At 41.3% G+C, this 25,269-nt stretch overlaps 1 protein-coding gene across 1 annotated transcript; it reads right to left on the reverse strand.

Annotated features, from left to right (window-relative positions):
* Nucleotides 1-8,330: 8,330 nt before the first annotated feature.
* LOC117504135 (high-affinity choline transporter 1-like) lies at nt 8,331-22,711 on the reverse strand. Its single transcript, XM_034163523.1, has 8 exons — nt 22,528-22,711; nt 22,303-22,413; nt 20,012-20,164; nt 18,766-18,914; nt 18,461-18,604; nt 11,401-11,554; nt 9,028-9,245; nt 8,331-8,879 (listed from the first exon to the last, which is right to left on the reverse strand). Exons 1-8 carry the CDS (start codon nt 22,709-22,711, stop codon nt 8,547-8,549), a joined length of 1,446 nt encoding a protein of 481 aa, XP_034019414.1. The 3' UTR covers nt 8,331-8,546.
* Nucleotides 22,712-25,269: the final 2,558 nt, after the last annotated feature.

Below are 25,269 nucleotides of genomic sequence, written 5' to 3' on the forward strand. Positions count from 1 at the left end.
TCTGAGGAAGAAATCTCAAGCAGACCAGACTCAAAGGGGTGACCCTTTGCTTGGGCCAAGCTACTGACACAAATTACAAAACAATTCATAAAATGAATATACAGGAAATGTTGCCGGTGCATAGGACAGGAGGGTTGCAGAAACAATCACCACACCCATCTCAGGATGGAGCCGTACCTCAAACAGAGAGAAAAGAAATGGGTTTCACATAACCCAATCGTATCTAAGTGATGATCCATAATTAGATCATTAATCAACAGTGATTTGAGGTCATTGACTTTATGTTAATGAAACCCAGACTAAGGACCTCAGTGGGGCTGACAGCTGGACTGTTTTTTGTTGTGTGGGCCGCCAGAAGAGGAGGTACTGCTGGCCCACCACCAGAGGGCGCCCTGCCTGAAGTGCGGGCTTCAGGCATGAGGGGGCGCTGCCGCTGTACAGGAACAGCCGATGTGACAGCTGTCATTCATCAGCTATGACAGCTGTCACCGATCATCTGCACTTTACCCTGGATAAAAGCAGGATGACACCTCCACCACGTCGCCGAGATATCGTACTTCTTTGAGAGGTAACTTTCTCTGCCTGCATACTATATTGATTGATTGCAAGAGCTACTTTGTTGCAGCTGTCTACCCAGAGGACCGGCGTGGGTCGCGACTGTTTCGTTCTACTTCTCACCAGATAAGTGGTACTCAGACGCTGCACGAGTGTGTGTTAGAGGTGGAGGTGGAATTCCCACCGTTATTGTTACGGGGTGTACACACACCCACACTTGACTGTCTTTGCTCTCTGCCAGCAGTACCAGATCCGACACGCTGAGACGGTGGCCACCTGGGGACTTCGGGACCTGGCGACTCCAGTATCCTTCGGGTTCGGTGGCGGTGGAAATCGTGTGGTTCCGGTTCATCTCCAGACGGACGTCTCCTATCGTCGAGCCTGCCCACACGACACCTTTATTCATTGACTTGTATTTATTCTATAATCTGCTGTGTGTGGTTGTGTCATTCACAACAGTGAAGTGTTCACATTTATCTTCCTCTATTGTCCGTTCATTTACACCCCCTGTTGTGGGTCCGTGTCACTACACTTTCCCAACAGTTTTAGTTGGACTGGATTTAGGGGTGGTTCCAGAGTAGCATATATAGGATGCCTAGAAGTAGGTTTCAGTTTGAGACATTCCACGCGGGTTGTAGGTAGCAGACACAAAATATTTGATATTGCTAGAACAGCCAGTGGGCCATCCTCAGTTTCAACGTCATCCAATGTAGTAATAGGTATTAAGTTTGCGAAGCATATCCCTCTATGCTTTTTATGGACACGTTTGCGGAAACTGACCACAGTCTCAATTGGACGAATTTCCCTCCCTGCCACATAACTGCAGTTGAAAAGGCTGTTTCCTTTATATTTAACATTAATGAATCATTAAACATGTCCATGAAGTCAAAGTTCAACGTGCACAGGGAGAAGAAGCCCCACCCCTATTGTGCATAAATTCAAAGCATTCACAATCAGTGGTGAGCATAGCTAACCGAAAAGTTATCTTCTATAATCGCTAATCCGCTAGCTGAAAAGTCAACTTTTACAACGCTAAACCGATAAACGGTTAAAAAATGTAGCGGAAGTTACAGCTAACCGCTAACTTTTAGTCTTGACTCTGTACACTGTCGGCTTACTGATAAGCCAGTTTCAAGTTTAAGCACCGCAGCAGTTCTGAGTAAATTCAAAGGCGATCACGAACTCAAAATGAACACATGAAAATAAATAAATCAAAGAATTAACCCCAAACACTGTCATCGTTATCAAAAGATGATACAGTTTATCTCTAAAGTACATTGTGGCAAACTGGGTGGAAGAACGAGCTAGTTCTTTTGTCTTTATGCAGCCTGCCAGCTGCTGCAAAGAACTGTTATTACTTTTCCTACACAACAACACAGACGTGGCAGAATATATCAAACGCACACTTTTCACTCACAGTAACAACATAACTCTTCACCAAACAGACTACACTACTTGAATGAGAAAAATAACAAATCTATAAAACTAACAACACTGCTAAACCCATATAATACAATAACTAGAAGCACTCAGAGAGTGAAAACCTCCGCCAAGGCCATGGGGTCACTGACGCCATAACATCTACACGCCGTGGAATCATTGAACCTAAAAAAGTTAAACAATGACATTTGCTCAGTAGTAAAAAAAAGTTTAATCTGCTGTGACTGGATAGCATATATCCTTAGCGCTTGGCATCACAGTTTATTGCAACTTGCACCTTTCCCAGAAGCTACTGTCATCTGAGCACTGATACTGATATTGCATGTGCTTATAGACAAAAACAAATAAGAGACAAAATTCAATTTATTATTCAACAAAACTGCAAATATATGAATTTTTTTAACATTTATGAAACACTTCTCTAAACAAGGCCATAGGGTCACTGACCCTAAAGAGATTCTCTCCTTGGCACAGTGATCTATTCAACAATTCAGTGTTACAACCAAAACTATGATACATACACTTTTCTTTCCTTTATATTTGACATCCTTGACCATGAAAACGTACCACTAGAACTTGGAATCACTTTTATGTCTTTATTAGTTCAAAAGTTATTGTATAAAAACGATTTTTCGGTAATGGCGGTTTTCTTCTGGATCTAGCTGGTCGCAATGTTTCTGTGTAGGCTCTCAGTTGTCCAGGTGGTTCCATAGTAGAGAAGCTTGAATCTTCAACTGGACTGGGTTGCTTGACGCGAGGACGTTTCGCTTCCAATAGCAGAAGATTCCTCAGCTAAAATTCTTGCTCTGGTGGTCTGATTTCTGTCTTGACTCTTGTAGAGAAGAATAATCAAGAAGTCACAAAAGCTGGAGTTTTAAACCTAACTAGACCCCTCCTACCGAGAGGCAGACTGCTATAGGCTGGTGACTAAAACAGTAGCTTTAATTAGCACCTATTGTGCTCTAGTTAACACCCTCCTAATGACAGGGCAGCTGTCCCTCTCCTGATGGCTCCCTTGACGATGCTGCTGATGACGTGAATGACTCATTACCATGAACAAAAGACTGAAACTGTTTTGACCTGAGTACCCCATTGTAAACAGGGGATAAAGTGTGTCTCAGACCCCCTCACCGGTTAAGGCTAGGTTTCAAACGTTTCACAAAGAATGCCTCGTTGACCCCTCTCTCAAACCATTTCTTCTCTCTAGCTAATATTTTAACTTCCTTGTCCTCAAATGTGTGGTTAGTGTCTTTAAGGTGGAGATGACTGCAGACTGAGGTCCACTGGCGCCCTCTCTGCGGTGCTGGTATAGTCTTTTGTGTAAAGGTTGCTTAGTCTCACCTATGTAGTGTTCGTTACAGTTTTCCTGACATCTGATAGAATACACTACATTGCTCTGTTTGTAACTAGGGATCCTGTCCTTAGGGTGAACTAATTTCTGTCTCAAGGTGTTAACCGGTTTAAAGTAAACTGGGATTTTGTGCTGTCTGAAGATCCTCTGTAGTTTTTCCCCTACTCCTGCTAAATAAGGAGAGACACTCCTCTTCTTCTTGTCTCCGTCTCTGTCTATCTGGTCTCTTTGTTCTCTGGGACTTCTGCACTTTGTCCAGGGACCATCGTGGGTACCCACATACTGTGAGGGCTTTCCAGACAAGTTGTTGTTCTTTAGCCCTTCCCTCTGCAGTTGTGGGACCTGTAGGGCTCTGTGTTGAAGCGTCCTGATCACCCCGAGCTTGTTCAAGGGGGTGGTTTGAGCCAAAGAGCAGATATTGGTCAGTGTGAGTTGGTTCTCTCCAATCGTAACATCACAGTCCAAGAAGGCTAAATGGTTGTTTCTGGCATCCTCACGTGTGAACTTGATATTGGCGTCCACCGAGTTGATGTGTTCTGTAAAGTCCTCAACTTCCTGTTGCTTGATTTTAACCCATGTGTCATCAACATATCTGAACCAGTGACTGGGAGAGATGCCCGTGAAAGACGTCAAGGCTGTCTTCTCCACTCGCTCCATGTACAGATTCGCCACAATGGGGATACCGGAGACCCCATCGCACAGCCATGAATCTGCCTGTAGTAATTCCCCCTAAACAGGAAATACGTGGTGTTAAGACAGATCTCCAACAGCTGGCAGATGTGGTCTGGTGTGAGTTTGGTCCTTTCAAGTAGAGACACATCCTCCAGCAGTCTCTGCCTCACAGCTGAGACAGCCTGAGCGGTGGGGATGCAGGTGAACAACGAAGTCACAACAATTGTGTCTTTTGATGTGACTTCGTTGTCCAGTCGAAGATTCAAGCTTCTCTACTCTGGATCTAGCTCCATAACATTTGAAGCTACATCAAATCTGATGACACCTTGCTGAATCAGTACAGATTCAGCTACAATTTGGTGTTAGTTGTGCATCTCTAGCTTCATTTGTCACCTCACACTGACACATTTTCCATTTTCCCTATATTTTTGCATATTCTGGATCACCAGATCTGGAATCCGGATTTGATCATCACCAAACTTTGTTGTTTGATAGAACATTGACTATGTTACACCCTAATTTTTTTTCAAGCCTTTCTGCCTTGTTTTTGTGGAGTTAGAAACGAGAATGTCAAAATTCCCCCTATCCCGCAATGGTGAAGAATCATTAAAAAATTCCTGGATCCGGATCGTGATCTGAATCAGCACTAAAATTTAATCACTTGTTCCTCTTGTCATTTCCAACCACTCCACAAAATGTCATCAAAATCCGTTCAAAACTTTTTGAGTTATCCTCATCAAAGCACTCGAGGCTGCTGTCTGTATCATCCAGCATGCCAATCAGAGTTTTGACCTCTGCACAACCTCTTCCCTCTGCTGGGTGCCCGACTGCCATGGAGTCAGCAATAGAGCAATAGAAAAATACAGCCAGGTCCACATGTTTTTGGACTGTGGCAACTTTTGTAATTTTGCTTCTGCACACCAGCACATGGAGCCGGAACGAAACAATCACATTTGGATACATAGTTCTGACATTTTCATAAGTGATTGGACAAACTAATCTGAAGATTTTTTTCTAATACAAATAATCACTTTTATCATTGGATTTCTTCAGACCAGTCAGGTCTAAAAAAACCTAATTTCCCCAAATCCTTGACTGCGCTTTGGACTTCATGAATATCAAATCAAATCAATTTTCTTTATATAGCGCCAAATCACAACAAACAGTTGCCCCAAGGTGCCTTATATTGTAAGGCAAGGCCATACAATAATTACGGAAAAACCCCAACGGTCAAAACGACCCCCTGTGAGCAAGCACTTGGCGACAGTGGGAAGGAAAAACTCCCTTTTAACAGGAAGAAACTATGAGTCTGTTTCAATTTCGATGCTTGAGCACAAAACATCTTATGCTTGAGCACATACACAGAAATAACTTGCTTTTAATAATTTGATGGGAGATGAGGGGTGAAACCGGAATAGTGGCAAATTACAGTTCGTGCATTCACTGTTGTTTCGACATGTGGTTTCAGTTTTTGGAGGGTTCCTCATGCTTAATAGAGGGGCTCAGGGGAGGTTCACAATGATGCTGTTGTGGTCTGTCCCCTGTCCGTGTCTTAAGTCTTGTCTGTTAGTTATGGTGTTTTCCTGTTTTTGCACAATTTAGCTGTACTTGATTCCCACTTTAGCTTTCAGCCATTGTTTGTTTGTTTTGTATTCAGTTCATTTGTGGTTCCCTATTAGTTTTGTAAGTATATATGGTTTATTTTAGGTGCTACTCACCCCAGGGCTCTCTGTGGTTTGCTCTGTCTCTGTCAGTCCCTGTGTGTGGTGTTCCTTCACAATTGTGTCTTATTGCAGTTGCTACACCTCTCTTTCATCTTCTTGTTAAATGTCACTATTTAAATTTGTCACTGTTCTGCCCTCACTTGCTGGGTTATTTCAGTTTGTTGTGCTTATGTCTAGTTTGGTTAGTTCTGCAGTGCATCAAGAAAGTATTCACAGTGCTTCACTTTTTCCACATTTTGATATGTTATAGCCTTATTCCAAAATGGATGAAATTTATTTTTTCCTCAAAATTCTCACACATTTCCCCATAATGACAAAGTGAAGTTTTTTGTTTGTTTGTTTGTTTGTTTATTTCTTTTACAATTTATTAAAAACAAAAAAAAGCTGAGAAATCACATGTACACAAATATTCACAGCCTTTTGCATGAAGCTCAAACTTGAGCTTAGGTGCATCCGGTTTCCACTTATCAGCCTTGAGATGTTTCTACAACTTAACTGGAGCCCACCTGGGGTAAATTCAGTTGACTGAACATGATTTGGAAAGACACACACACCTGTCTACATATACGGTCCCACAGTTGACACTGCATGTCAGAGCACAAACCAAGCATGAAGTCAAAGGAATTGTCTGTAGACTTCTGAGACAGAAGTCTCAGGGCACAAATCTCAAGGCACAAATCTGGGGAAAGGTACAGAAACATTTCTGTTGCTTTGAAGGTCCCAATGAGCACAGTGGCCTCCATCATCTGTAAATGGAAGACGTTTGGCTCCACGGGACTCTTCCTAGAGCTGGCCACCCGTCTAAACTGAGAAATTGGGGACAAGGGTCTTAGTCAGGGAGGTGACCAAGAACCTGATGGTCACTCTGTCAGAGCTCCAGCATTCCTCTGTGGAGAGAGAAGAACATTCCATAAAAGCAGACCGTGAGGTACAAATTCTCTGGTCTTATGAGACAAAGATTCAACTCTTGAGCGTGAATGCCAGGCGTTGTTTGGAGGAAACCAGGCACCATCCCTACAGTGAAGCATGGTGATGGCAGCATCATGCTGTGGGGATGTTTTTCAGTGGCAGGAACCTGGAGACTAGTCAGGATTGAGGGAAAGATGAATGCAGCAATGTACAGAGACATCCTGGATGAAAACCTGCTCCAGAGCGCTCTTGACCTCAGACTGGGGCGACAGTTCATCTTTCAGCAGGACAATGAATGACCCAAAGTACACAGCCAAGATATCAAAGGAGTGGCTTCACAACAACTCTGTGAATGTCCTTGAGTGGCCCAGCCAGAGCTCAGACGCGAATCTGATTCAACATCTTTGGAGAGATCTGAAAATGCCTGTGCACTGACGCTCCCCATCCAATCTGATGGCACTTGAGAGGTGCTGCAAAGAGGAAAACTGCCCAAGATAGGTGCACCAAGCTTGTGGCATTATATTCAAGAAGACCTGAGACCGCAATTGCTGCCAAAGGTGCATCAATAACATATTGAGCAAAGGGTGTGAATACTTATGGTGTACATGTGATCCCTTAGTTGTTTTTCTATTTTTAATAAATCTGTAAAAATTTCACAAAGCTTTTTTATTTTGTCATTATGGGGTGTTGTGAGAAGAATTTTGAGGGAAATATGAATGTACTCCATTCTGGAATAAGGCTGTAACATAACAAAATGTGGAAAAAGTGAAGTGTGTGAATACTTTCCAGATGCACTGTATGTTAGTTCATCTGCAGGTGCCCTGGTGCTGCTGCCAACTGTCCTCCTGTGTTCCTGTTTGCTTGAACAGTTTTGGGCTCATTTTATTTCTTGTTAAATAAACCACTGGCATGTTTCTACTCCAGTCTGGTCCCTGTCTGCAATTTTGGTTTCAATCCTGTCATAAAATATAACAGATGCAGAGGGCTCTGCTACTGAGCTGCAGATACTAAGAAGAATAAATGGGTAGAATAAATAAGTAAATAAATAAATAAGACCAGCATATAGTGCATTGCAGTAGTCTCACCAAGTTGTAATAAAAGCATGAATAATATGTTCAAAATTTGTAAAAGATAAAGCATGGTAAGATGTTCAAAAATTGTAAAAGATAAAACAAACTACTGGTACAAACTACATTTAACAGAATTTATGTGGTTTTCCAATCTAAAACCACTGTCATTGGTGATTGGGTTTAAGAAAGGCTGCAGAGGACCAAGGTCATTAGGAGGAGCAGCACAGACACTGCTGGGTGTGAAAAGTATCTCCTCGATTTTAAGACCATCAATGACTCAATGTTTTTAAAACACTCCAACAGTGGTGTAAGGGACTTAACATTGTTTGTTTTTATGGGAAGATACATTTGGGAGTCATCTGCATAAAAATGGTAGGATAGACCATGTTTTTAAAAAATCAAACCCAAAGGGAGGAGGTACAGGGAGAGAGGATTGGGCCTTGAATTCAGCCTTGTGGGACTCCACATGGAGAGTGATACAGGACAATGCACTCACCAAGGTTTGACATTTAGCTTGCTGGAGCATTTTCACAAATAAAACATTTCATAACGTCTGAAACTACCACTTCTCCAGTAAACTATCACAGATTTTAACTTTAGGTGCTCATATTTAATGTTTTGTCTCTTCTTCATTGTTTCCTTGGGCTGATAAGGGCACTTGTTCACTATTTGGTGCATCATCAATTTTGTTTTTCAGATTTCCTTGGTAGTTGTCAGTATGTAGTTCATCTGTTGCAGCAGGAAGGTTGATTTTCAGCACTCGTTTCTCACTTAACCAGCCTGTCAAGCGTGATGTGACTAAAATGAATGCAAAAGAAATCAACATTATGGCCGTAAAGGGAACAAACGGCGATGATGACCATCCTCCTGTATCCTGTCCCACGGCAGGGGGAGGATGTCAGGAATTCCTAAGGGAGGTTCACCAACCAAAACCCGCAACAACAGTCCAAGTACAAAACCTGAACAGGCCCCGTAGTAGTTGACCCAATTACGCAAAAAGACACATATCACCTGGGCGGACATAATTGAAAACATGACATCACCGCTGAAAAACCAAAACAAGACAATGGAAGATGATGTCATGGCCAGGCCTGCTCCCAACAGTCCACACAGGAGGAAGGACACCTTAACCGCCAAGAGAATATGTTTTTCTGATGCCTAAAAGAGGAAAAAATTATCGGAAGCAACTTTGTTTCAAGTCAAACAGGGAAGTTATTCATTACTTTTGCTTCCTCAAAAACTGTAGCAACTGCCAAATGTGTTCAGGCAGAAACCAATATCTGTGGTGATGCAACATGTAATTTACCCTTTTGTAGATAATATTCTTGAAAATATTTCGACCCAATGAAGATGCGGCCGATAGAAGGACGGAGTCTGCTGATGACATCACAGCAGCTGCCACCGCTCCCATAGCAAACAAAGAGACGTAGAACGGGCAAAGACACTGGATGGAAACTGGTAAGATCATTCCACTTTTGCCCTGTTCAAATGGGCTCGGTGAACCGAAGGACATCTGGTTCCAATCTGACATAAATGAAACACAATATTAAAGACGCTTATGGAAATGCCAAGATCACATGTAATGGGTACATGGTGATGGATGTCTAATGTGAAGAAGGCAAAAACTTTAAAAAATCTGAAACGTTTTACTTCTGTGCAACTTTTGATATGCAACCCGTGTCGTTGTACAGCCTGTGGGGGCACAGCTAACCAAAAAGTTAGCTTTGATAACCATTAACCATAAATGAAAGTTAACTTGACGCTAAACCGCTAAAACATTTAGCGGGGGTTACTGCTAACCGCTAACTTTTAGTATTAACTCGGTTGCGGGCACATCGGATTACACTGTCAGCTCATGAAAAGCCAGTTTCGAGTTTAAGTGCTGCAGGGGCAGCTGGGTAAATTCCCACGATCACAACACAAAAAAACACACGACAAAAAAAAATAAAATAAAAAATCAAACCCCAATACTATCACCATCTTTATCAAAAGCAGTAAATTGCAGTATAGAAGTCACAGTTTATCTCTATATTATATATTTATAAACCGTTAATGGAGCTACAGCTCACCTGTACTGTAGTCATAAACACAAAACAAATGCATGACAATTAAATAACGAAAAATAAAATCCCAAATACGGTCATCGTCTTAAAAAAACAGTATATCACAATATTAATAGTCCACAGTTTATCTCTGTATTATATTTATAAACACAGAAACGGCCCACCCGTGTTGCCGTTCAACGTGACTGGTAACAGCTACAACCTCACCTGTCGCATTGAGCTTCCCACCGAAGAAAACCCACATAAGTTTTGTCTTTACATAAAAATACAGCAATAGGTGTCTTTTCACTTTAAAAGTAAAGATTTGCAAGTACACACTGTCTTTATTAAAGCAGACACACAAAGTTTAGATTATGTTAGCTCATCTCAACAGAACAGACTGTTGCAGACACACAACAGACAGGAACTAACATGTATGAGTTTAGGGTTTACAAACGTTTTTGACCGTTAAACTTTACTCACTTTACCAGAAAAAAAAAAACAAAAAGAAAAAGTTAGCGGAACTAAATTTAGCTGAAGGTAATTGTTCCGCTGATGGTTTTCAAAGTTAGCTGAAAAGCTAATCCGCACATGAAAAAGTTACCTTCACTAATTAGCGGTTTGCAGATTAGCGGAAACTGTGCCCACCACTGGGTACAGCAAAGAAATGAAATACCCCTTTCATTAAAATAATTTTTTAGAAGACTGTGTGTCAATCACTGGCAGATTCCAGTTTGTATTGTCTATTTAATTGCAAATTATCTAAAGTTGTTATGTGGGCCGCCCGAAGAGGAGGTACTGGCTGGCCAACGCCAGAGGGCGCCCTGCCTGTAGTCGGGTTTCAGGCACCAGAGGGCGCAGTCACCACCCAGGAGCCAGGACTACCAGCTGTCAGAAATCATCTCATCATCATCCCATATAAGACTGGAGGAGACACCACATCTCTGCCGAGATATCAGTTTACCACTCAGGTAAACTCTCAGCCGTTTGACTGTGCCGTACGCACGTGATCTTTTTCTGAGTGTTTGCAGGAGATCCTGGTGACTGCTTTCAGCTGGTGCTGAGTTTTGTGGTCCGTGTAGGAGTGACGTTCTTCACCCCTCACGCCAAAATGGATAAGTAGCTCTCAGGCTCTGCACTACTGTGTTTTTGTGTCGGAGGTGGAGATTCTCCCAGAAAAGGAACTGAACTGAATTGCTGATTGTTCTGCTGGGTGTGCACACACCCACCATTAACCTGTCTTCTGTTCCTGCCAGCAGTACCGGATCTGACAGCTGAAGTAGAGGCCACCTGGGGACTCGGGACTTGGCGGCTTCAGTTTGCTGCAGGTCTTCGTTGGCAGCGGAACCTTGTGGGCCCCGGCTCTTCTCTGGATAGGCGTCTCCTACCCTCGGACCTGCCCACACGTCACCTGTTGACATTTGTAATTGACTGTCTAAAAATAGTATTCGACCTGTTGTGCACATTTGCCACAATAAATTGTATTTATTTGACTACCCATTGACCGTTCATTTGCACCCCCTCTTGTGGGTCCGTGTCATTACACTTCCCCAACAAAAGTATTTGTATGAGTAAAATACATACAAATATAAATATACAAATACAGTGAATACAAGAGCAGACTGTTAGAATTGTACCAGTAGATGCAGCCACTGCTCCAATGACAACTGAAGGGATGCCAAAAATTAGACAAATAGCTGAGGAAGCGTAAAGGGTGACCTTTGCTTGAGTGTCGGTGGCTGTGGACAGGATTCGTTGGTATAAGGACTGGTAGCACATGCCTCCAATCGCCTTGGAAGAAGAACAACAAAAATTTGTGATGTATTTCTGTAGAACTAAGTAAAATTTTGGATGGCAGAAAGTTTTGTGTGATAATCTCTGCTCCTTCAAATCTTCACAAAGGTGTAAAGCTGTGTTTACACAAAATGACGGCAAGTCACGAATGCCATGAATTATACATTCTTGGCCACTGATCACGAATGTGATGATTCGGGGCAGAGGTGTCATGTCTCCTCAGGAACTGCTGCAACCTGTTACCACATGTTACGATTAATGGCACATGTTGCTGGAGAATTATTAGGAACCATTATGCACGGTAAAGTATAATGTTCCGTGTTGTTGCGCACTATCACGCATAACAGCGTATCGTTGAGTTCTGTCATGTTGTGAATGAGGCGAATTGTCTCCACACACACCCCCCATATTCATTCATCAGCTGCTGAACAATTCAGAAAGCTCCAGTTTGCTCCTCAAAATCCACAGCAGAAGAATTTTGTGACTGCATGCTTAGTTGGGCTCTGTGCCATGGAGTGGCACAGAGAGGAGGAGGAGATGGAGAGAGCCAGATGTGTGGCCCCACGCGGCTCTTGTCTCGCGTGTTTTCCCAAACATCAGGCACATGCAGCAGGTGGAACACCTGCAGGAGCGCGCTGATGAGCACTGGAACGAGACTTTTAGCCAACTTGGTGTCACTGTCCTTCTACAGCATACTGCAGCAATGAAACTGAATGCGGTGCAGCACGGTTTAATTGTGCGCACGTCAGAGAAGAACACTGTCACGCTCTATTAAGGATCACCACTAATCAAGATGGATCAACACGCTCAGTTGCAACCTCCGTGACGTGAGATGAAATGAGGGTGGTGTGTGACATTCGTGGAAGATTTTTTGAGAGCCAAAAACATGCTCCACGAAAATCACAAATATCACACAGACTATAACACACACTATAAAGAAACCTATTCAGATGCGTTAAGTCACGTTAAAAATGTCAGGAATGTGCCAAGAATGATGCAAATATGACATTCGTAACGCGTCCTGCCTATGCAGCATAAGCAAAGGAAGTAGATCTTAAATATGTGATCATCACCAGAAAGCTGGTTGCAACATTTTCACCTTTATGTTTTTCTTCTTTCTGATGATATGGATTTTTTTTTTTTTTTCAGTCTTGCAATCCACGCAATGCCTCCGCGGCTGGTCACTCGGACTCGCTCAGCCTTTACCTCGTTTGCTGCACTGTGAGTAATTAGTCTCCAGACTTTGAGGATCCCTGGCCTTGAGAAGTTATGTTATTTTGAGAAGTGATAGCCAATTGTCATGGCAAAATAACCAAACAAACCAACAATCAAGTTTATTTGTAGTTCTAAATATTAGGAAGGTGTTTTTCCTCACTTCTTTGTCTCTCCCATGTTTTTTAATTCAAAACTTCAATTCAAAATTTCAACAAATACATTAACAGCAAATGAGCAAAGCACAAGGCCACCATAACATTCAGCTTTTTTTACAATCATTTCTGCATAAATTCAGCATTATTTCATAATAAAAGATGGGGAAGCTATCATAGCGCCAGAGCAGCACATCTTGAGTCTGATTCTCTGAGTCTGACTCTCTGCACCCAAAGCGATCAAAGGGAATAATGTGATTATAAACCATCAGATGACAATGTAAAACTTCATGAACTTCATTCTAAAGTCATTTTTCAGTGGAAAGGATGCCATTTCAAGCATAAACGAGGCGATAATCTGTGAATCTCAGCTGATGCTCCGAAATGACGCATTCGCAGTGAAGGCAGGAGGAAATGTTCGGTTGGCGACACCGCCCACTTGGCCTTCCTTGTGTGGTTTTTCTGCCTTCTAGCTTCTTTTACCCTTCCTGCTTGTTCACGTTGGTGTGTGTGTGTGTGTGTGTGTGTGTAGGGGGGGTACTGTCACAATCCATCCATTGTCCATGAAAAATACACTAAGGTGATGTTAGGAGTAAAGACGCACTGAACATACTTTTGACATACAGTGAGGAAAATAAGTATTTGAACACCCTGCGATTTTGCAAGTTCTCCCACTTAGAAATCATGGAGGGGTCTGAAATTTCCATCTTAGGTGCATGTCCACTGTGAGAGACATAATCTAAAAAAAAAACAGAAATCACATGTAATGTGGAGTTGCGTCAGGAAGGGCATCCTGCGTAAAACCTGTGCCAATTCAACATGCAGCTAAACCTTGGATTTGCTGTGGCGACCCCAAGGGCAAACAAGGGAGCAGCCGAAGGGCTTACATTTTATTTGTATGTTACTGCTGCAAATAAGTATTTGACCCCCTACCAACCAGCAAGAATTCTGGCTCACACAGACCTGTTAATTTTTCTTTAAGAAGCCCTCTTATTCTGCACTCTTTACCTGTATTAATTGCACCTGTTTGAACTTGTTACCTGTATAAAAGACACCTGTTCACACACTCAATCAATCACACTTCAACCTGTCCACCATAGCCAAGACCAAAGAACTGTCTAAGGACACCAGGGACAAAACTGTAGCCCTTGGTAGCTTGGTAGAAGACAACAACTGTTATGATTATTTATTAGAAAGTGGAAGAAACACAAGATGACTGTCAATCTCCCTCGGTCTGGGATTCCATGCAAGATCTCACTTTGTGGGGTAAGGATTATTCTGAGAAAGGTCAGAACTACACAGGAGGACCTGGTCAATGACCTGAAGAGAGCTGGGACCACAGTCACAAAGATTACATTAGTAACACATGATGCTGTCATGGTTTAAAATTCTGCAGGGCACCAAGGTCCCCCTGTTCAAGCCAGCACATGTCCAGTCCCATTTGAAGTTCACCAGTGCCCATCTGGATGATCCAGAGGAGGCATGGGAGAAGGTCATGTGGTCAGATGAGACCAGAATAGAGCTTTTTGGAATCAACTCCACTTACCATGTTTAGAGGATGAGAACAACCCCAAGAAAACCATCCCAACCATGAAGCATGGGGGTGGAAACATCACTCTGGGGGTGCTCTTCTGCAGAGGGGACAGGACGACTGCACCGTACTGAAGGGAGGATGGATGGGGTCATGTATTGCGAGATTTTGGCAAACAACCTCCTTCCCTCAGTAAGAGCATTGAAGATGTGTCATGGCTGGGTCTTCCAGCATGACAATGACCCCAAACACACAGCCAGGGCAACTAAGGAGGGGCTCTGTAAGAAGCATTTCAAAGTCCTGGAGTGGCCTGGCCAGTCTCCAGACCTGAACTCGATAGAAAATCTTTGTAGGGAGCTGAAACTCCAAACCTGAAAGATCTAGAGACAATCTGTATGGAGGAGTGGACCAAAATCCAATAAATCCAATAAATTATAAAAAAAATCATACATTGTGATTTCCGTTTTTTTTTTTGTTGTTGTTGTTGTTGTTTTTTGTTTGTTTTTTTAGATTATGTCTCTCACAGTGGACATGCACCTAAGATGAAAATTTCAGACCCCTCCATGATTTCTAAGTGGGAGAACTTGCAAAACCGTAGGATGTTCAAATACTTATTTTCCTCACTGTATATCTGTTTATAAAAATTAGCAGTCGTGTGGTTGCATATTTTGAAATTTATTTTTAAAATCCCATTTTTGAAAATAAAATATAATGTTCATTTGCACTTTAAGAAACAGACACATTTTACACAGATTGTTGGGAAAGTGTAGGAACACGGACCCACAACAGGGGGCGCAAATGAACGGACAATGGAATAGGTCAAATAACACTTTACTGTTGCGAACGTGCACAACAAACACAACAAATTACAACAATGGACAAAGTTCAATTCACGAAGGTGTCGTGTGGGCAGGCTCGAAGATAGGAGACGCCTCTCCAAAGTAGAACCGGAACCACACGGTTTCCTCCGCCACAGGACCCCGGGAATACTGGAGCCGCCAAGTTCCGAACTCCCAGGTGGCCACTGCCTCCGCGTGTCGGACCTGGTACTGCTGGCGAGGAACAAGAACACAATTAACGTGGGCGCGTTTGCACCCAGCAACCTGTACGGCAGGGAAGCTACCTCCACCTCTCGTTGGGGAAAAAAGTCTGCAATCACTCACAAAAATCACAAAGGTTACTGTCAAGCAGTCAGCTGAGATTATTACCTTCCAGGTAGAACGATATCTCGGCGATGAGGTGGAGATGCCGTCCTGCTGATATACCCCAGTGATAATTGCCGTCAGCTGTCTCAGGTGATGGGTGACAGCTGTTACCGAGGCTGCTCCTGTGGGGCGGCGGCGCCCTCTGGTGGTGGTGGGCCAGCAGTACCTCCTCTTCAGCGGCCCACACAACACAGATAGGACCAAAGCACGATGGATTAGTGGTTTGCACTGTTGCCCCACAACAAGAAGGTCATAGGGTTTGATTCCCACCTGTGGCCTTTCTGTGGGGAGTTTGCATGTTCTCCCTGTGTTTGCGTGGGTTTCCTCTGGGTGCTCCAGTTTTCTTCCACACTTAAAGACATGCAGGTTAGGTGAATTGAAAACTTCATGTGGTTGTGTATGTGTTAGGGTTGTAGTTGGTTTAGTCTCCTGTCTCATCTTTGTTGGTCTCTGTTTCTCACATCTGTTCCCAACTCACACCTGCTCTTTATCTTCTGTCTGTTCCCATCTCTTTGTGTTCTCATGGTATTATTTCTCGCTTCTTATCTTGCATCACCTGTTTTCTTGTCTATTGTTCCCTGCATTTCCCAGCTTCTTATCTGGTATCACCAAGGTTGGGTAGGATTACTTTGAAAGAATACATGTAGATTACATGTATGTATGTACATAAATTTGGATTACTTGTAATCTGATTACTTTTGGATTACATTTCAAAGTAATCCTACCCAACCTTGGGTATCACATCTTAGCATTTTACCTCTTATCTGGTTTTTCATTATTCTCTGATGTGCAATTATCTGCTGCCACCTCGTGTTCCCTTTTATTATCTTCAGTTTCATGAAGTGTCTGAATGTTTGCTGCTCTCTGGTGTTAGATCCCTTACATGTCCCTTAACCTTTGCTTGATTTCACCTATTTGGATCTGCACCTGCAACAGATGAGGCTGGCTATATATAGTGACTCCGCTGTTTGTCCGTTGTTGGTTGACGGCTTCATTTCTCTGGTGTTTCCTGTTGCCACTTTGAGGAATGACTTGGTTTTTGCACTCTGGAGTTGAACTCCTTTACTAAGAAGGAAAGACTTTTTCTGTGTTACCTCCTGTCTCTGAATTTTTAACCTTTTTTGTAAGAAGACATCTTTATTTTGGTTGAATCCTGGAATTTCTCTTCTAAGAAGAAAAAGACACTCCTTTGTTGACCCTAGTCTGTTTTTTTACTCATCTTTGATGACGTAGTTTCTTCAGTTTGTTTTTCACCTTTTGGTAAAGAAGATTCCTCAGTTTGAATCCCACCTCTAAGGAGAAAGATTTAGCAGTTTGTATTCCCTTTTTATGAAGTAGATAATCCTCAGTTTAACTGTGTCTCTGTGTTTGGAACTCTACAGTCTTGAAGAAGACTCCTTCAGTTCTTCAGTTCGTACTCACAGTTGAGTAAGAGGGTTCCCTCTGCCTCGTCTTGTCTTCGTACTGACTCTGATTGATTCTCACTTGTGATTAATAAAACTGTGCTTTAATGTCTGAGCTGTCCTGCATCCTAGGGTTCTCCTCTATCTGTCTACGTCCTAGTTCCTGTATAGCTGTCATCACTCCTAACCATAACAATTATATCCCTATTGAGAAGTGTTGATTTAAGGTGTAGATCTTAGATTTGCTGTCATTAAAGTAGTGGGTCACACAATTTTTGACCCAAGATGGCAGTCAAAAAATCGTAGACATAAGCGTGATGTCCACATTAGTGTTTTGTTTGCCCCATCTCTACTTGTATGACTGCACTACAAGATGTATTTGAATATTGTATAAAGGAAATCAGTCAAATAGTGTCTTGGTTCTTGATGGACATCTCACCAGGGCTAAGTATCAACACTGAACCAATTATGTAATTGATCCACTGAGCTGCTGCTAAGACCTAGATCCTGGGGTCTGGCCAAGTCTAAAATATAAAAAAAAAAATTAGAGTACAGGAAGTTGTTGAGAGGGTATCTTATTTTGTAGCATATAAGTTGCATTTTTGTTTTTGTTGTTTTTTTAACTAGTTTGGGAGGTCCTGTGACGTGTCACAATGTGTTTATTTACATAAAATAATATCCAATATGTTGTCCATCGCATGTCGTATATTTTGAACTTAAAAGTCCATATTCTACACATCACAGGCTGAGGGCTTCCTGCAGAAATCAGCTGTCTTTGCTCCATCTCATGATTCCTTTTGACCAAACTTCATTTGTCAAAATGAATTTTACTCCACTGACGAGTCTGAATTAGAGGAATCAACAGCAAACGAGCTCGAAGTGGACATGCAAAATGAACACCAACAAGATGAAAACACAGCTCCAAACAGCCATATAATAAACAAATTATTAACCTTGCTTACTCGGTCTGTATGGGAATATCAGGCCTCGGTGTTTGTTGTTTATCGCTGCGCTCAGTCCGTACTCTCAACACCTTAGTCTGATATTTTCCCGTACAGACCGAGTAAGCGAGGTTAATAATCCTTTAATATTTTGTCCAGTGCATGCTTATTTGCCTGTCTTGCTTATTTTTGGAATTTAAAGACCTTATGTTAAGTAACTGCATATGCTGTACTGTGCACATGTGCAGCTATGTTCTTGTTCTTTAAGGAAATTCTTAAAAAGTGAGTTCCGCATAGAGGCAACAAGGTGCAACATGGGAAAAGGTGCAACTCTGGAACATACTGTACTTACATCATAAGAGAAACTCATCTTTATTGTTGTATATTCACTAATAAAATGTAACTCTTATTAGAATGACATTTTAAGGATAAATTGTCATTATATGTGCCTATTACCAGAAGCAGGAAGTTGTCTATCCAGGCTCCAGCATCTTCAAGCTGTACCTTCCCAAGCCACGGCTCCTGGTACAACTTTGACACTGCAGCAGTGGTGACGTTGGCAGCAAATGGGCTTGTCAGGATAAATGGCACACAGAGCCACTGAAATAATGAGAATGATTGGATAGAGATTTACAGATGTGCAGTTCAACACCTGTACAGTTATATTCTTGATCTTGTTTGGTCAGCGATACACCAACTGAAGTATTATGTAAATGCATATAAATCTATGAAAACGTATTTATTCTGAAATGTATTCATACCAATCCAAGGAACATGAAGATCAGCTGAATGACATCAGTATAGGCCACAGAATACAGACCTCCCATTAATGTGTAAACAACAGCCACAGCTGCAGACACAGTCACAGCCAGTGTGGATTTGATATCCATGACCACGCTTAATGTCCCTCCTGTAAACATCAACACACACTCAAGAATGAGTCATTCATACATCTTCGGAAATCGGGACTAGGTTGCAGGGCAAGTATGAGACATATCCATCATATATTTTACTTTGCACAGATGACGTAGAAAAATTGGTGTTCATCAGGGATGTGGTCTGACTCCTGCACTTTTCAGTGACTGCATGGATTGAGTGTTGGGTATGATTGTAGAAACCAATGACATACATGCTTTTGTTGGTGAAGAAAGGTTTGCTGACCTTGACTTTGCAGACCAGTGACTGGAGAAGGCCAAAGGGACACCCACGCTTCACCTGGCTATGGGAGATTGATGGATATTTTTGAGATGTGGAGATGAACCAGTTATCTGAATAGGTGATGGCCATCCATGACCCAAGGCTGATCCATTATGCATGGTGATGGTCATGCAGTTAAAGCAGTGGGCTGTGACTTGAGGATCCTTGCGTCAAATTCCCATCAGGCTGGAAAATCATGAAGAGCCCCTGGCCTGGATCCTCTGGACACAGTCTCCAGAGGATTGCTGGGTATGCTCTTCCAGCACAGAAGGAGCAATACCTTGAATAGCCAAAGAAATGGCACAAGCCCAGAGATGCCCACTGAAAAGCAACCCTTCAAATGGTCTGGCATCAAGGCCCCACCCAGTGATGGCCCTGGGAGCACACAGGAGTGACCGGGACACTGCTGTAAACCAAGCCATTCCTACCTCTGTCTCCAATGGTACCAAAGAAAGGGGTGGTGGCCAAGTGGTTAGTGCACTTGGTTTCAGTGTGGAAGGTTCCCGGTTCAAACCCAACCCCTGCCACATTCCCCCATGGGTATCCGGCTTAAAACCTGTGCCAATTCAATATGCAGATCCATCTCTGGTTTTGATGTGGCAACGCCAAGTACAAAACAAGGGAGCACCTGAAGGGACTTCCTTTTTCTCTCTTTCCCTGAGGCTGTATTTTGGGAAGATCACGCAGGCTTTTTAAATTGACAATGAGTGGTGAAATGTTTTTAACATCAACAAGTCCACTTGCTACAAAGTAAACCTTTCAGTATCACGTTCCTTGACAACTAAGTACCTGATGTGCGAGAATACTCACCTAGTGCACTAAGAATACATGCTATGCACAAGATGTCTGCTATTGCAGCAGGAATGAAGAGAAGAGCAGTGATAGTGTTGCCATATTTCTCTTGAAATGGGTCCATGATGGTGTAGTTCTTCGACCGGATAGGTTTGACTAAGAAGACAGCTCCTAAAGTCACAGAAACAGAGATACAGTAGTTTTCCTTCAGATGTGTTTGAGGTTGATTATTTAAATGAAACTAATATGTTGTCCATGGGGAGCCACGGGCTCTAGATTGGGTACTGTTTAGAAAATAGGTAGCTGACATTTTTCAAGCGTGGTAATACACTGTGCAAAGTCAATCAATCAATCAATCAATTTTTTTTTATATAGCGCCAAATCACAACAAACAGTTGCCCCAAGGCGCTTTATATTGTAAGGCAAGGCCATACAATAATTATGTAAAAAATGTAAAAAGTTTCTATAATGAGTTGGAATGGTATGAGTCTTGAATGTTTAGGGTAGAAGGCTCGCAATGATCTTCTCTGGCATTTTGGTAACCCTCTAGAGCTCTTTCCTGTTTCCCCCCATGCAGCTGGCAAACCAGGTACAGAAGCAGTATGTCAGGATGCTCTCCATGGCAGGGCCATAAAAAGACACAAGCAGTCTGTGGTTTATGTTATTTTTCCTGAGGTTTGTCAGAAACTGGAGTTTTTGCTATGCCTTCTTTACCAAGTGTGTGATGTTCCTGTCCCAGGTCAGTTTCTCATCTATGCGGATTCCCAGGAAACGGAAGTCCCTGATCCTTTCCACACAGACATCTTATAGATGACATACCCTATGGCCAGTTCCAGCGACTTAGAAGGATTTGCGATGAAATAAGTGATTTTGATCAAAAAGCTGCTGAGATGAAAAACAGATTTATTCAAAGAGGTTATAAAAGAGAGTCCTTATAAGTGCTAAAAAATAGAGCAAGAAGTCTAGAATGGCAGTCCCTTTTAGAAAATAAGACTGCAGGACAGAGATCTGAAAGGGTGTTCTTTTCCACTAGATTCAGTACAGAATCACACCACATTAAAAATATTATCAAGAAAAACTGGAACTTACTACAATGTGATGCCTCTTTAGGTAATGCGTTTTTGGAACCCCCTATATTTAGCTTTAAACGTGTGCCTACTTTGAGCGATAAACTTGTTCATAGCTTTTTGCCAGCACCTTCAAAAAATACCTGGCTATCAGTCAAACGGTGTGGTAGCTTTAAATGTGGTCAGTGAAACCATTGCCCTAATGTGACCAAATGTAATACGTTTTATGATACACATGGAGACAGTACTTATGACATACAACATTTTATTAATTGTAAAACTACTTCTGTGATTTACAAATTAGAGTGTCCAGTCTGCAATGTGTTTTGCATTGGCAGAACTAAACGCCGTTTACAGGATAGAGTCTCAGAGCATAAGTATGACATAAGAACTAAAAATGACAATTATCCTATGGCTCGTCATTTTAACGATAAACATAATAGTGATCCTTCTATTTTAAGAGCTATTGGCATTGATCACATACCACAAACTATAAGAGGAGGCAATAGGATAAAACAACTGAATCAACTTGAGACTTTTTGGATTTTTAGATTAAAAGCAACTATATACCCGGGTCTCAATGAAGATTTTGAATATTGCCATTTCGTCTAAAGAGTTTATTGTCTTAGTGATATGCAATGTGTTATTTATATGTCTGACATATTATCTCATGGATTTTTATATTGTTGGGCTGCCCCCTGTTGGCCACCTAAGTTTTTTGTTTCAGGTTTGACTACCCTTTATCTGACTTTGTTCTTATTGGTTACTTGATGATCCAATTGTTCACACCTGTTAACCCACCCATTTTGAGGTTTTTAATCATACCTGTCTCAGAATGAGAGTGTTCACTTCCTGATGAAGGCTTTTAGCCGAAACGCGTTGAAGTGCATGTTTTTAATTATCATTTGCCCATAAAATAAAGGCATTTTAAACTTTTTTCACTTGGTATCTTCTCAAGACTTTGTGTTTCTTGTTTATTTGGTAAAATACAAGTTTTCATATTTGCCCTCCAAAGCCAGCTACCCGTTGTGCACAATAAACACAGCAGTAGGAGCAGTCTGGCTTCAGATTCAAGAAGTCAGCCATCAACCACATCTTAGCTCTCCAAGTACCATTGAATGCAAGCATGAATATCAACCATGCTTCAGTGGAGCCTCTGATGGTTTTCATAATGCTTTTGCTTTGGTTGACCAGGCTGGTCTCTGGGACATCACTATTTAACAACAATGAACTGCCACCCACCTATAAGATTGAAGAAGTAGGCAACTGGGGCAACAGTCCAAACCAAACCCTTTGTGGGATCATAAACCGCTTCAGCATTACCCATCATGTAGGCTCCTCCAACCCAAGTAGCTGAAAAATACCAGAACACACACAGTAATTAACAAAACAGACATTGCATGCTGGTGATTGATGACCATAAAGCAATTATATGAAACATATTGTTAAAATATATTATTTTATTACCTGTCATGGTAAAGATGCTAACCCATATGTTTAGGTTTCGTCCTCCAACCATTGCAATTTCACTACGCTTCACTAAACACTTCCGCTCTTCACACTTGGACATTCTGGACACCCAAATTCCCATGCTAAGCACTATGATGTAAAACACTCCAATGGACAAGAGTCCGATCCAGTTCACTGCCATTTTTGGTGTCTGTGGGCAAATAAAAATTGAAACATAACCCTGTCATTTGTGATGTCAACTTTTGAACAAATAGGAGTGTACTTATACCTCTCAGGGGTACAAGTTTTGTGCCAAGCAGGAAGGAGCACTGAAAAAGGGAGAATAAGGTGAAGGATTCTAGAGGTCCATGACTGACAGTGGTCCAGAGAGGCCCGCAATACATTTACATTACTGGCAAAATAATATGACACTCAGTTATAAACTTACAATCACACATATTTATTTATTTATTTATTTAGAATGTACTGGTAACCAGGGTTCAAGCCACGGTGGCCAGCACCGGTCAGCTCTGCTGAGTACTGCAAATTTCTGTCCGGCTCTCAGGGTCAAATTGGGTGTGCCACCCAGCACAGAATTTCTGCAAAATGAACCGAAATGTTACTGAAAATGTACCATAGTTTTGCCATTTTTTTCAACCATAATTAAAGTAATAAGAAAAATATTTCTCATTTTCTTTGTATCAAATCGCAAACAGCAGAGAGTCAGCGCATTCTGTGGCCACAGAGCTGTGAACGGGATCCGCTGGAAACAGTGTCACTGCTGCTCACTGAGCTGAAGAAGAAAAAAGCCGTCATGAAAAGCCAACATTAATCCAAAAAGCTCCAAAGTTGAAAAACAGTGAGAGAGAGAGAGAGAGGAGGGGCCCAGCGTCAGTGAAAAGGAAAGTGAATTTTATTCACAAAGTTTTTCATTTAAAACAGCAGGTTTGACAAATCAGTCCAGATTCAGGTTTTGTTCAAACAAGGTGATTGGGTGTTATATTGTTTGAAAAGAAAAAATAATGCAATCCCATTCAAACTGTTGAAAAATAAAAATAACAAAACTGTCAGGATGACAAAAAAAAACTGCCTGCTTCACTGGATTAAAAACTAGTGTGTTGAAATGCTACGTCCATTCAATATGAATGTGTTTTTAACAATTTCAATGTTATTTAATTTATTAACTTAGACATTGACAGAAACATGGAAAAAAGAACTTTGATCTTACAAATATTGAAACATAAATAGAATTTTTTTGTTTATTATTCTTGCGTATAATGCATCTAAAACCACCAAAAATGAGTTCAAATAAGGCTTGCCAATAATGTTTTAGTGGAATAAAACCATATAGCTTATAAGCTATGAGCTATAAGCTTTATGTCAGACTCTCTAAACCCATGTTAATACATAATTGCATTTCTGTTGGGTGTTATGTGAGGTTAAGAGCAATGACGGTCAGCAAGTTTGCACTAGGTAAATATGTTTTTGATATCTGCACAGTACGTTTCTGCAGCCTTCTTAAGATATTTTGTCTGCACCAAAGTATATCTTGTAAAAGCTAAGTGGCTTTCATTATCTTGTTATCATGTGACTTCTATTATGGTGGTTGTTACAAGGTTGACTTTTTGTGGATGTTGTTGCATACCATGTATCAGAGCTCTGTGCATGAAACTAATAACCACTGTCGTTCAAGGAAGAGATCCCATGGCCTTATCAGCACACCAGATGGTGCAGTTGGAGTTAGAGTCGGAGGCCTTGCTCTCACCTACTGCACCACCTATGGATGAAAACTGGACGGAGTGGAATTGGAAACCATGCCTTAAAGTTGACCTCAGGTATCCTGAGGTCAAAAGGGGAATTGTTAAGCAAGGCAAGGCAAGTTTATTTATAGAGCACAATTCATACACAAGGCAATTCAAATTGCTTTACAGTTACATAAATTTATAGTCAGATATAATCAATTCATAAAATCGAAATAATCATTAAAATTACATTAAAAGGAAAAAGTGCAGATAAAATACTTTCAATTGTCATGTGCACAGGTAAAATAAACTGTTTTCAGAATTGTTAACATCATTCGTGAATGATGTACTCAGTGTATATTACGATGGCGTTTTAGGGCCGCATAGAATTTTTTTTTAGACTTCAAGAATAAAGTCATAACATTACGAGAATAAAGTCATAATATTATGAGAATAAAGTCGTAATTTTAAGAATTCGAGAATAAAGTCGTAATTTTACGAGAAATACATCGTAATATTATGAGAATAAAGTCGTACTATTACGAGAATAAAGTCATAATATAATATTACGACTTTTTTCTCGTAATATTATGACTTTATTCTCGTAATATTATGACTTTTTTTCTCGTAATATTACGACTTTATTCTCGTAATATTACAACTTTTTCTCGTAATATTATGACTTTTTTCTCGAAGTCCAAAAAAAAAAAAAAAAGAAATTCAATGTGGCCCTAAAACTCCGTCGTAGTATATTGACTGGTACAAGGTTGATGGTGTTCTTTTTTCTATATGATCAAGATCATCAACTGCCTGTATGTCACATCATTTTGGGGCAGATTTTTTTCTTTTTTAAAAATTAATCACTGCGCTAAATACCATACTTAAGAACACTAAAGTTAACGAAACAAACAAACAAAAGGAAAAAAGTAACACCACTAGAGTGTCTCTTTGGGGTCAGTTTTGTCACTTCAAAGTCCAAGAATCAACAGAAGAAAGTTCATTTATATTTCCAAACATA

The sequence above is a fragment of the Thalassophryne amazonica genome, chromosome 22 (assembly GCF_902500255.1).
Source record: "Thalassophryne amazonica chromosome 22, fThaAma1.1, whole genome shotgun sequence".
Lineage (NCBI taxonomy): Eukaryota > Metazoa > Chordata > Actinopteri > Batrachoidiformes > Batrachoididae > Thalassophryne > Thalassophryne amazonica.

Excerpts from the sequence above, each read along its gene's own strand:
- LOC117504135 (XM_034163523.1), bottom strand. The coding sequence starts at position 22,711 with ATGGCAGTGAACTGGATCGGACTCTTGTCCATTGGAGTGTTTTACATC. Across the intron at positions 18,605-18,765 it reads TCTTCATGTTCCTTGGATTG|TGGCTCTGTGTGCCATTTAT; the intron begins GTATGAATACAT and ends TCATTATTTCAG. Across the intron at positions 11,555-18,460 it reads TAGACAACTTCCTGCTTCTG|GCGATTGGAGGCATGTGCTA; the intron begins GTAATAGGCACA and ends TCTTCTTCCAAG.